The sequence below is a fragment of the Panthera tigris genome, chromosome E1 (assembly GCF_018350195.1).
Source record: "Panthera tigris isolate Pti1 chromosome E1, P.tigris_Pti1_mat1.1, whole genome shotgun sequence".
Classification (NCBI taxonomy): domain Eukaryota; kingdom Metazoa; phylum Chordata; class Mammalia; order Carnivora; family Felidae; genus Panthera; species Panthera tigris.
Genome location: NC_056673.1, coordinates 10,228,490 through 10,242,723, shown reverse-complemented (window position 1 = coordinate 10,242,723; position 14,234 = coordinate 10,228,490). Strand labels below are relative to the sequence as shown.

At 39.9% G+C, this 14,234-nt stretch overlaps 1 protein-coding gene across 4 annotated transcripts in view; it reads right to left on the bottom strand.

Moving 5' to 3' along the window:
* Nucleotides 1-14,234, bottom strand: part of ULK2 (unc-51 like autophagy activating kinase 2) — an 84,651-nt gene that overhangs the window by 30,817 nt on the left and 39,600 nt on the right. For all 4 annotated transcript variants that reach the window (XM_042967730.1, XM_042967729.1, XM_042967731.1 and 1 more), the window contains one exon: nucleotides 4,647-4,707. In XM_042967730.1, coding sequence (XP_042823664.1) covers nucleotides 4,647-4,707 — 61 coding nt within the window. The remainder of the gene's footprint in view (nucleotides 1-4,646; nucleotides 4,708-14,234) is intronic.

The window sequence follows — 14,234 nt, the reverse complement described above, 5'->3', positions numbered from 1 at the left end:
ACTAAGTAAAGCAGTTCAGAGGACTCTCTATATGCAAAGTCACGTTTGACCTGCATGGAATACTAGAAAGACTAAGCAGGCTGCCCAAAATACAATACACTTCTATTTTACGGAAATGAGTCATTTTTATCTAGGGGTCAGAAATTTTCCCGGAAAGACTTAGGTTAAATATTTCAAACTACTTTCAACAAAAGTGAGGCTCCGAGGAAGAATGAGACCTACTACTACCAACATTGCATAGACTGGCATATGAGATGACAGTTTGGGATACGGAGGTGCAAAGTTTTAACGACTTCACAAACAATATGTCTTGTACCTGCATCAAACCATTTTATTTTTGCATATAGCATAATTTCAATGTATTTTTAGTAATTTCTGTTTTCACCTGCACTTAATATCTTATGGTAGAGTGTTTTTTTTTTTGTTTTTTGTTTCCAAAATACTCATTACCTCTCTCTGGACCCATTTCTATACTCCCTGGTGTGGGCACTCCTGCCACAAATCCTGGGAGGTAGGTTGAAAGAACCCAGTGAGGACATGCTGTTCTCACACCAGAGGGAAACAAACCGATGACAGAAGAGAAGCTTTCAGAGCCATTATGTAGTCCTGCTATCACTATTTTCCCCTCTCCTTTAAGATCAGCATGCCCCAATTCTTCTATACAATGTAAGAGACAAAAGTACCCCAAAGCCCATAAATCTATGATATTATTAGAAACACATGGGGTGCCTGAGTGGCTCAGTTGACTAAACATCTGACTTTGGCTCAGCTCATGAGCTCACAGATTGTGGGTTTGAGCCCCACATCCGGCTCTGCGCTGACAGCTCAGAGCCTGGAGTCTGCTTCATATTCTGTCTTTCTCTCTGCCCCTCCCCTACTCGTGCTCTGTCTCTCTCTCTCTCTCTCTCTCTCAAAAACATTAAAAAAATTTACAAGAAAAAGGAACATATAAAGATGCCATTTGTGACATCAATAACATAAATGGGGGGTAGTGTACTCCCATACTCTCCATTAGGAGGGTTTTTTAAAATATTTTTTTAATGTTTATTTATTTTTGAGAGAGAGAGAGTGTGAGAGAGAGAAAGAGAAAGAGAGAGAGAGAGAGCAGGGGAGGGGCAGAGAGAGAGGGAGACACAGAATCCGAAGCAGGCTCCAGGCTCCGAGCTGTCAGCACAGAGCCTGATGTAGGGCTCGAACTCACAGACTGTGGGATCATGACCTGAGCTGAAGTCGGACACTTAACGAACTGAGTCACCCAGGCGCCCCAGGAGTAGAGTTTTTGCAGGCAACTGAAGTTATCAGTTAAATGAGATTGTTGTAACTGTTAGGATATTTCATGTAGTCCCAATAGTAATCACAAAGAATATATCTATAGAATACACACGATAGGAAATGTGAACTGAAGCATGTCACTACAACAAGATCAACAAAACACAAAGAAAGGTAGCAAGAGAGGAAATGAGGGACCAAAAAGCCTCAAGACATACATAAAAGTAACAAAATGACAGTAATCTATCTTCCCCTATTAGGCTGAAAGTGAAAGAATATCCCATGCAAATGGTAACCAGAAGAGAGCAGGCACAGCTATAATATCAGACAAAAAAGACTTTCAGTCAAACACTGTTACAAGATACAAAAAAGGACATAATGTATAATGATTAAAGAGTCACTTAACCAGAAAAATATAACAATTATAAATATTTATGCACCAAACATCAGCTCTCCCAAATAGATCAAGCAAATACTGACAGAATTGAAGGGAGAAATAGATAATTCCATAATAATAGCTGTACCCCCACTTTCAATAATGGATAGAACAACCAGATAAAAGATCAATAAAGAACCAGGGCTTGAACGACACTCTAGACCAACTGGATCTTGTAGACATACACCAAGCACTCCTCCCACCAACAGAAGAACATTCGTTCTTCTCAGGGATACACGAAACGCTCTCCAGGATAGACCACACATTAGGTCACAAAACAAATCTTAAGAAATTGCAAAATACTTGTCAACAAGCTGGATAACCTGAAGAAATGTATAAATTTCTACACACACACAGGCTACCAAGACTGGATGATAAAGAACGAGAAAATCTGAACAGACCCATAACTAAGGAGACTTGATCAGTAATCAAAAACCTTCCAACACCAAAAAAAGCCTAAGACTTTCACTGGTGAATTCTACCCAACATTTAAAGAACATCAGGGGTGCACGGGTGGCTCAGTTGGTTAAACGTTGGACTTCGGCTCAGGTCATGATCTCATGGTTTGTGAGTTCGAGCCCCCCATGGGGCTCTGTGCTGACAGCTCAGAGCCTGGAGCCTGCTTCCGATTCTGTGTCTCCTTCTCTCTGCCCCTCCCACACTTTCATTCAGTCTCTCTCTCAAAAATTAAATAAATGAAAGAAAGAAAGAAAGAAAGAACATCAACATCTCAAACTCTTCCAAAATATTGAAGAGGAGGAAATACTCCCAAACTCATTCCATGAGTTCAGCATTATCCTAATACCAAACCACACGCAGATACTACAAAAACAAAAACAAAAAAACTATAGCACAACTTCCCCTATGAAATTTGATGCAAAAATCCTTAACAAAATATTAGCAAACCAAATTCAACAACACATTAAAAGGATCATAAATCATGACCAAATGTGATTTATAACACACCTACATCAATAGAAAGGACAGAAACCACAGGACTATCTCAATTTATGCAGAAAAAGCATTTGACAAAATCCCAACATCCTTTCATGACAAAATGCATTCAACAGGGGTGCCTGGGGGGCTCAGCTGGTCGAGTATCTGACTCTTCCAGCTCAGGTCATGATCCCAGGGTCCTAAGATTGAGCCCCTCACTGGGCTCCATGCTAAATGTGGAGCCTGCTTAAGATTCTCTCTCTCTCCCTCCCTCTGCTCCTCTCCCCAGCTTGTGTGCTCTCTCTCTCTAAACAAAAACAATTTTTAAAAAAGCATTACAAACTAGGAGTTGAAAAAAATTACCTCAACATAATAAATACCATATATAAAAAGCCCACAATTAACATCATACTCAATGGTTAAAGACTGAAAGCCTTTTCTCTATGATCAGGAACAAGACAAGGATGCCTGCTCTCATCATTTCTATTCAACTCTTAGCCAGAGCAATTAGGCACAAAAAAAGAAATATAAGGCATTCAAATTTGAATGGAAAAAGTAAACTTATTTTTGTTCATGGAAACATGATCTTCAATGTAGAACATCCTAAAGATTTCACACACAAAAAACCTTTAGAACTAATACATTCAGTGGGGCACCTGGGTGGCTCAGTCAGTTGAGCATCTGACTCTTAATTTCGGCAAAGGTCACAATCCCAGGGTTGTGGGATCGAGCCCCATGTTGGGATCCACACTGAGCATGGAGCCTGCTTAAGAGTCTCTCTCTGCCCCCCACCCCCACCCCACCCTTCTCTCCTGCTTGGTCTCTAAAATACAATACAATAACTCCTAGAAGAAAACATAGGAGAAAAGCTTCATGACATTGGATTAGGCAATGATTTCTTGAATATGACACCAAACACACACACACACACACACACACACACACAAAATAGACAAATGAGACTACATAAAATTCTAAAACTTCTACCCTCAAAGGACTGGAAAAACAATCTTTGGAATGGGAGAAAATATCTGTAAATCATATATCTGATAAAGCGTTAATATCCAAAATATATAAAGAACTCCTACAACTCAACAACCAATGACATACAAATGGCCAACAAGTATATGAAAAGACACTCAAAACCACTAATCATTAACAGAATTGCAAATCAAAACCACAATGAGCTATTACCTCACACCCAAAAAAAGAAGTAACTAGTGCTACTGAAGATGTAGAGAAACCAGAACCCTTGTACACTGTTGGTAGGAATGTAAAATGGTACAACCGCGGAGGAAAACAGTACGGCAGCTCCACAAACACTTCTAATATGATATGAATGCAGCAACCCCACTGTTGCGTATATATCCAACATAACTGAAAGCAGGGTCTCAAACAGGTATCTGCACATTCACATTTATAGCAGAAGTATTCACAATAGCCAAGGGGTAGAAGAAATACAATTGTCCGTTGAGAGAAGAATGGATAAAGAAAATACGGTATGTGTGTAGAATGGAATATGATTCGGCCTTAAAAAGGAAATTCTGACACATGCTGTAACATGGATGAACCTTGAGGATATTATGATGACTGAATGAAGCCAGTCACAAAAAGACACATGTTGTATATCCTACTTTTTTGAGGTCTATAAAATAGTCACATCCATAGAAACAGAGAGCAGAATGGTAGTTACCAGTGCCTAGGGATGGGAGAAATGGGGAAGGCTATTACATGATGAGTACTGGGTTTGACTTTTGCAAGACGCAAAAGTTCCGGAGAGTGGTTGCACCACATGGTGAATGTACTTAACGCTACTACACTGTAAGCTTAACTACGGCCAAGATGACAGATTTCACGTGTTTTGCCACAATTTAAACTTTGTTTACCAAAAACGACACATTGTGAAACTAAATTTTAAGAATCAGGAACACAGTCAAAGTCCCCTAACTTTCCTCACAAAACTCAAAACGAGAGCAATCTTTTCATTTAATATACGTAAACATACCCTGCACACACCAAGAACTCGTTTGAAGCACGCTTGCCAGCAGCTCCCATTGGCATGTCATCTAAAGGAGAGAGAGGAAAATACAGTCAGTTCTGCTCTACCATCTGCTCACGAGACGGAACTTGTTCCAACATGATCATTAGGAAAAATCTGAGCACGACACAAACTGATCACTTGCTTATGTTGCAGCTTCCTCCATGAGTAAAAGCAGGTAAAAACCGCGAGGAGAAACACCGAAGACGCTGCACCCAGCTGAATTCACAGCCCACGGCGCTTCAACGCCCGTTTCTAGAAACAGTCCGGTCTTTACGAGGTAAAGTGTCATATTTATTTCAGTGTTATGTATTTGTCCACCATCTAACACGCACGGGAAAACTGTGCTAACGTTTCGATTGTGTTCTTTTTAACATGTCACTCACCAATGTCTGGAGTATTATGCCTCCAATTCCAATTTGCCCATAAACTCGGCGGTTTTTACTGAGCAATTTTTTCAGACTGTGGTAATTTTCAGAACACACATGTCACCTTCTAGCACAACGGACTGCAAACAAAGTCTAGTTCACACCAGTGTTGGAGCACCCCCATCCTCCTGCATAACAAACACTCCTGTGTCCTGAATGGTTGTTGAGCGAGACGTGGAAGCTGGGGCTTCTCAGACACGGCAGCACATGCCACAGGCCGTCGTCACCTACTCCTACATCATCTGTATGTGGGAACAGCGCTGGGCTCAGACGCAGGGGCCCCTCACTCCTTGTCACTGGTATGTCCACTCTATCACATTGCCTGTGTGATTTTAAATGGCCGTAAACGTGGGGCGCGTGGGTGGCTCAGCTGGTTAAGCATCCGACTCTTGATTTCAGCTCAGGTCATGATCTCATGGTTTGTGAGTTCAAGCCGAGTCAGGCTCTGCACTGACAGTGAGGAGATTCTCTCTCTCTCCCCCTCTCTCCACCCCTCCACCACTCACACACATTCTTCCTCTCTCAAAAGAAATAAACTTTAAATAAATAAATAAATAAATAAATAAATAAATAAATAAATAAATGGCTGTAAAGGCATAATTAATGTGTTGATATGACACAGCAAATAATACAATTTTTTAAAAAGTACACAGCTAATCTATACTCAAAAGGGGGGAAAAATCAACACAAATATCCCTTTGAATGGCCCTAAATAAGATTTGAGAAATGTATTTACTTTAGCACATCTCAAGTCCCTGCTCTCTTGAAGCTTACATTCTATCAGTGAAAGAAGGTAATAGTGTCAGGCATGATAAGAAATATAAAGGAAAATAAATCACGGTAAGAGAATAAAGAGAAGTGAAGAAGCAAGGTATCTATTTTAAAGAAAATAGCTGCCCACATGGGAACAGGGCAGATGGGGTAGAGACAGAAGCTACGTTTCACTAAGTGCACTTCATTTTGTAGCTTTGAGTTTGGAACCATACATAATTATGAAACAAAATAAAATCAAAAGAAAAAATATCCCTAGAAATCAAAAGCAAACCACGATAATGTTTTGCCATTCATATTGTCACCAGAAGGGAATTCTTTCAAGTGACTTTAAAGCTCAGTAATTTGATTGGACATCCCTAATGAGATTATCCTAAGGACAAAAAGACCCACAGAAAGAGTTTTGGTTTTGTTCTGTTTTCTTTTGTTAAGTAGTCTTCATGCCCCATGTGGGGCTTGAACTCTTGACCCTGAGATCAAGAGTCACAATCTCTACCCATGGAGCCAGCCAGGCACCTCCCATAAAAAGATTTTAGTAATTATATCGTTATCTTGATACCACGTTGGGGAGGGAGAGAAAAGAGAAGAGCCTAAACTCACAAGGGCAAAAAGAAAAGTCAACAGCCACAAAAACTTAGAAGCTATAAAGTTGATATAAGCCTCATTTGATTTAGGAGACCCAAGAAGACAGAATCCTTAGCCAGCAGAGGTTCCCCCATATTGTATCAGGGAGTCTTCTCTGGGAGATGTGAATGGCGCTCCAAAAGGGAAGCATTCCAAGGCAAGTCAAGGACTCAGCCATATCGTGTCCCTAAGACCCACCGCTTACAAAGCTTTCAAACAATGTTCTAATTTTCCACTCTTAATTATGAGTACACAACAACCACCAAACATCCAAGGAGGGAAATCCAATCTGAAAACCAGATTCCCAAACAACCTGGGGGAGAAAAAAAAAAAAAAGAAATATTTTTCAGGGAAAGGTTAAAAGATGTATATATAGGGGAAGGAAAAAAAAAAAAAAAAGAGGTTAGAGTGGGAGAGAGCCAAAGCATTAGAGACTGTTAAAAACTGAGAACAAACTGAGGGTTGATGGGGGGTGGGAGGGAGGGCAGGGTGGGAGGGAGGGCAGGGTGGGTGATGGGTATTGAGGAGGGCACTTTTTGGGATGAGCACTGGGTGTTGTATGGAAACCAATTTGACAGTAAATTTCATATATTAAAAAATAAAAAAATAAATAAATAAAAAAAAATAATAATAAAAAAAAAAAAAAAAAAAAAAAAAAAAGATTCCACGTTAAATTTTCCTTGGGAAGAAAGGATAATTTTTGCTGAAAAATAAAAGCTAAGAAAATTATTTTCCTGACCAAAAAAAAAAAAAAAAAAGATGTATATATAATTAATGTCCTCGGAAAAAACAAAATATTGCACCCTGAAATAAGAACAATTCTCAAAGGGAGGAGGGAAGCTTCTGAAAATTAAAACATGAGAACATAAATGAAAAACTCAGTGAAAGAAAACATCAAGGAAATTTCCATAAAATTAGAGCAATAAGACAAAAAAATGTAAAATCTGACAAGAGATAGGAAAATCAGAGGACTGTACTCAGGTATTTGTCTTGTGTTATTACTTTTAAATCGTATACATTTTATTTATTTATTTATTTATTTATTTATTTATTTATTTATTTAAATCGCATAGATGTTTTAAAAATCTTATATGAGGACTTCCGCTTCCCAGTCTCACATGTAAGAAGCCTGGAAGTTGCCATTCCAACCCAACAAGTAAAAAGTTGAACAGACTGAACAATCAACAATTTTTCTTGGTGGGCGCCTGGGTGAGGTGGCTCAATCAGTTAAGCGTCCAACTTCAGCTCAGGTCATGATCTCACCGTTTATACGTTCGAGCCACCCCCCCCACCCCCCCCCCACCCCTCCCCCCACCCCCGCCTTGGGCTCTGGGCTGACAGCTCGGAGCCTGGAGCCTGCTTTGGATTCTGAGTCTCCCTCTCTCTCTGCCCCTCCCCCACTCTCACTCTGTCTCTGTCTCTCTCTCTCAAAAATAAATAAACATTAAAAAAAATTCTTCTTGGATCCAAAAGAGAGAGAAGGACAAAGGGCAAACCGATGCCCTAGGATTAGAGAGACAGACAGGCAAACACAGGGACTTGTGGCTTATCTGAGATAAGATTCACCAGCAGAATGCTTGAGGAAACAGAGCTGGGGTGGCAAAACATGAACCATGACTGACAATTTGCTAGAGGATCACTGTGGACAACTCTCAGAGTTAAAAACTCCAAGAGGATCTAGTCATAGGGAGGCTCACAATATTGCCAGATTTACCTCCAGGAAGTCAGAAGCTCACAGCAAATACCAGAGAAAAATCCTCTCCTGCTTCTGCTGAGATAATGGAAGAGAGACCATTTTTAAATAGGTCTGAGCATTCTGTTCAGAACAAGGCCTGCCCTCAGGGGAAACCACTTAAGCAGAGCCTAGCGGACCTGGGGGCAGGGAAATGCCCAACTCCAGGCCCCTACACCGGCCATCTGGTCCCACCTAAGGCAGGAAAAAGAAACTGGGAAACACTTATGCCCACAGAGCAGAGACCTAGGCTCACTAAAAGACTGAGACCTAATCACAGGGCTACAGAACACCTCTACATACAGGCCTACTACTTACTTCCCCTCCTACTTACTGAAAGGCCTACTTACAGCAGTTCCTTTTACCCAGTACATCATGTAGGACTATCAAGAAAAAGTCACAAGGCATACCAACCAAAAGGCAAAAAAAACAAAACAAAACAAAAAAAACCACCACAGTTTGAAGAGACAGAGCAAGCATCAGAACCAGACTTGGCAGGGATGTTAGAAGTATCAGGCTGGAGGGGCACCTGGGTGACTCAGTTGATTAAGTGTCTGACTCTTGATTTCCGCTCAGGTCATGATCTCACCGTTGGTGGCATCGAGCCCCACATCGGGCTCTGCGCTGACAGCATGAAGCCTGATTGGGATTCTCTCTCTCTGCCCCTCCACCCTCTTTATCTCTCTCTCTCTCTCTCAAACTAAATAAAAAACATTTCAAAATATCTTTAAAAAGAAAAGAACGATCAGACTGGAAATTTAAAACTATGATTAATATGCTAAAGGCCCTAATGGAAAAGGTAGACAGCATGCAAAAACACATAAGCAACATAAAAAAAAAGATGGACATACTAACAAAGAACCAAAAAGAAACACTAGAGATTAAAAAGCACTATAATGGAAATGAAGATTGCCTTTTTTTTTTTTAATTTTGTTTTAACATTTATTTATTTTTGAGACAGAGAGAGACAGAGCATGAACAGGGGAGGGGCAGAGAGAGAGGGAGACACAGAATCTGAAACAGGCTCCAGGCTCTGAGCCGTGAGCACAGAGCCCGACGCGGGGCTCGAACTCACGGACTGCGAGATTGTGACCTGAGCCGAAGTCAGCCACTTAACCGACTGAGCCACCCAGGCGCCCCTGAAGATTGCCTTTGATAGGCTTATTAGTGCACTGGACACAGCTGAGGAAAGAACAACATATGGACAGAATCCTCAAAAACTGAAAAACAAACAGAATAAGAACAAAGACTTTTAAAAAAATCAACAGAACATCCAAAGTCTGTGGGACAACTACAACAGGTGTAACATGTGTAATGGGATTACCAGAAAGAGAAGAAAGAACAAAAGCAACAGAGGGAAATATCTCAAACGATAATGACTCAGAATTTCCCTAAATGAATGTCAGATTCAGGAAGCTCAAAGAACTCCAAGCAGGATAAATGCCCAAAACAACTACACCTAGGCATATCATTTTCAAATTACAGAAAATCAAAAGTAAAGAAAAAAGAATTCTGCAAGAAGCCAAAGAAAAAGCCATACTTACAAACAAAGATAAGAATCACATGGATGGGAATGCAAGCTGGTGCAGCCACTCTGGAAAACAGTATGGAGGTTCCTCAAAAAACTAAAAATAGAACTACCCTACGTCCCAGCAATTGCACTACTAGGCATTTATCCACGGGATACAGGTGTGCTGTTTTGAAGGGACACATGCACCCCCATGTTTCTAGCAGCACTATTGACAATAGGCAAAGTATGGAAAGAGCCCAAATGTCCATCGATGGATGAAAGGATAAAGAAGCTGTGGTGTGTGTGTGCGTGTGTGTGTGTGTACACACACACACGCACACACACACACACACACATATACACACATGCGCGTGCGCACACGCGCGCGCGCACACACACACACACACACACAATGGAGTATTATTCGGCAATCAAAAAGGATGAAATCTTGCCATTTGCAACTACGTGCATGGAACCGGAGGGTATTATGGTAGGTGAAATTAGTCAGACAAAGACAAAAATCATAGGACTTCACTCATATGAGGACTTTAAGACACAGAACAGATGAACATAAGGGAAGGGAAAGAAAAATAATATAAAAACATGGAGGGGGACAAAACAGAAGAAACTCATAAATATGGAGAACAAATTGAGGGTTACTGAAGGGATTGTGGGTGGGAGGATGGGCTCAATGGGTAAGGGGCACTAAGGAATCTACTCCTGAAATCATTGTTGCACTATATGCTAACCAATTTGGATGTAAATTTAAAAAAATAAAAAACAAAAATTTTTAAAAAGAATCACATTGACTTCTCAGTAATCATGCAAGCAAGAAGAGAGTCAAGTGACTTAAAGTGTTGAGAGAAGTAAACCACCAACTTAGAATTCTGTACCCTGCAAAATTATTCTTCGAAAGTGAAGGAAAGGGGTTCCTGGGTGGCTCACTCTTGATTCTGACTCAGGTCATGATCTCATGGTTCGTGGGATCAAGCCCCAAGTCAGGCTCCATGCTGTCAGCATGGAGCCTGCTTGGGATTCTCTATCTCCTCTCTCTTTGCTCCTCCCTAGTTCACACTTGCTCTCTTTCTCTCTCAAAATAAATAAATAAACTTTTTTAAAAAAGTGAAAGAAAAATAAAGACTTTCCCAAATAAAAATTGAGGGGATTTGCTGACAAAATAATAGCATCAGCATATTCAGTTATGTATGCTAAATGTTTATGTCTTATGTATATATGTATATGCTTACATATGCTTATATTTAACTGGAATGAATGACAGCAATGATACAAGGGATGGCAGGAAGGAATGAGGATTTTATTATTATAAGGTACTTCACATTACCCATGAAGTGATACAGTTTATTTGAAAGTGGGCCTGGATTAGTTACAAACGTATACTGCAAACTCTAGGACAACCACTAAAAAAAAGTAAAAAGTATAATTGATATGCTAAGGAAAGAAAAATAGAGTAATAAATGCTCAATTAAACCCACAAAAGGCAGGGGCGCCTGGGTGGCTCAGTCGGTTGAGCGTCCGACTTCGGCTCAGGTCATGATCTCACAGCTCGTGAGTTCAAGCCCTGCGTCGGGCTCTGTGCTGACAGCTCAGAGCCTGGAGCCTGCTTCTGCTTCTGTGTCTCCCTCTCTCTCTGCCCCTAGCCCACTCACATTCTGTTTCTGTCTCTCTCAAAAATAAATAAACATTAAAAAAAAAAAATTTAAACCCACGAAAGGCAGAAAGAGTGGAAGACAAAAATAGGACAAAGAACAAGGATGATGAATAGAAAACAGTTAACAAATATGTTAGATATTAATCTAACTGTATCAATAACCCTTTTAATGTCAATGGGCTAAATACACCTATTAAAAGACGGATTTCAGACTGTATTAAAATACACAACCCGATTATATGTTGTCTACAAGAAACTCACTTTAAATATAAACACACATAGATTAAAAAAGTAGATGGGTAGACAAAAATAGACCATGCTAACACTAATCAAAAGAAAGCAGGAACAGCTTTAATCTCCAACACAGCAGACTTCAAAGTTATCAGGAATAAAAAAGGGCATTACACAGTGATACATTTATGTTTACATAAACATAGATCCTCCAAGAAGACATAATAATTCTTACTCAACAGGTACGCATGCCCATAACAACAGAGCATCAAACTATGTAAGGCAAAAACTTACAAGGAGAAATAGGTGAAACCACCATCATAGTTGGGAGACTTCAACACCCCTCCCTCAAAAATGGACAGATCCAGGGGCACCTGGGTGGCTCAGCTGGTTAAGCACCTGACCTTTTTTTTTTTTTTAATGTTTATTTTTGAGAGAGAGACAGACAGACAGACAGGGCATGAGTAGGGGAGGGGCAGAGATAGAGGGAGACTCAGAATCCGAAGCAGGCTCCAGGCTCTGAGCTGTCAGCACAGAGCCTGACGCGGGGCTCGAGCCCACAAACCGTGAGATCATGACCTGAGCCGAAGCTGGACGCTTAACTGACTGAGCCACCCAGGCGCCCCAAGCATCAGACTCTTGATTCCAGCTCAGGTCATGATCTCATAGTTTCGTGAGTTTGAGTCCTGCATCAGGCTCTGCACTGACAGCGTCAGAGCCTGCTTGAGATTCTCTCTCTTTCTCTGCTCTTTCCTTGCTCATGCTCTCTCTCAAAAACACAAATAAACTTAAAAAAAAATGTTTTTTAAAGGACAGCTCCAGCAGGCAGAAAATCAATAAGGACATAGTTGAACTCAATAATGCCGTCAATCACCTAGATATAATTGGCATCTACAGACAACTTCATCCGACAACAGCAGAGTACATATTGTTTTTAAACTCACATGGAACATTCAGCAAGATAGACTACATTCTGGGCCATAAAACATACCTTAACAAATTAAAAAAAACAGAAATCAGGCAATGTCTATTCTCAGACCACAAGAGAAATAAACTAACAAGCAGTAACAGAAAGATAATTGGAAAATCCCAAAATACAGGGGGATTAAAAACACACTTCTAAAAACAAATTGGTCAAAGAAGAAATCTCAAGAGAAATTTAAAAATATTTTGAACTAAATGATTTGAAAACACAACAATCAATAAGCTTCTAGGATAACTAAGAAACAGAGAGAGGATACAAATGACTAATATCACTAATGAAAGAAGGGACACCACTAGAGATCCCACTGAAATTAAAAGGATAATAAAGGGATACTATGCACAACTCTATGTCCACAAACTTGACAGCCTAGACGAAATGGACCAATTCTGTGAAAGACACGATCTGCCAAAACTCACTCAGGAAGAAACACGCAATTTGAATAAAGGCCTATTTCTATTAAAGAAATTGAGTCAGTAATTAATAACCTTCCAAACCAGAAAGCACCAGGCCCAGATGAGTTCTCTGGTGAACTCTTACCAAACAATTAAGGAAGAAATTATACCAAATCTTTATCTTCAATCTCCTTTCAGAGGATAGAAGCAGAGACAGTATTTCCTAATTCATTCTATAAGGCCATCAGTACCCAGAAAAATCTCCAACAAAACATTAGCAAATTGAATCCAACAATGTATAAAAAGAAATATACACCATAACCAAATGGAATTTATCCCAGGTATGCAAGGCTGGCTCAACATTCTAAAATTAATGTAATCACATTAATAGACTAAAAAGGAAAATCACAGAAAAAGCATTTGACAAAATCCAATACCCATTCATGATAAAAACTCTTGGTAAACTAGGAATGGAGAACTGTTTCAACTTGATAAAAAAAAAATCTACAAAAAGCTACTGCTAACATCATACTACATGGTGAGAAATTCCAAGCTTTCCCACTAAGATCAGGTAAGAAGATAAGGACGTCCTTTTTCTTTCTTTTTTCCCCCCACTGATTTTTTTGTGGACTGTGGTTATTACAGTTTCATATAATCTGTGAAAGATGTCCTTTTTTACCACTCCTTCAACACTGCACTGGAAGTCCCTGTTAGTGCAATAAGTCAAGAAAAGGAAATGAAATGGATACAGCTGGGTAAGGTAGACATAAAACTATTGCTTGCAGGTGACATGATTATTTATGTAAAAAAAAACAAACTCAAAGAATTGACAATACACACACACACACACACACACACACACACACACAATCTCCCAAACTAATAAGTGATTAAAGCAAGGCTGCAGGATACAAGGTTAATATTAAAAAAAATAAATTGCTTTCCTCTATCTCGGTAATAAACAACTAAAATTTGAAATTGAAAGCACACCACCATTTAAAAAAAATTTTTTTTAATGTTTATTTATTTTTGAAACAGAGAGAGACAGAGCATGAGCAGGGGAGGGACAGAGAGAGAGAGAGAGAGAGGAAGACACAGAATCGGAAGCAGGCTCCAGGCTCCGAGCTGTCAGCACAGAGCCCGACGTGGGGCTCGAACAAGTCAACCACGAGATGATGACCTGAGCCAAAGTTGGATGCTCAACCAACTGCGC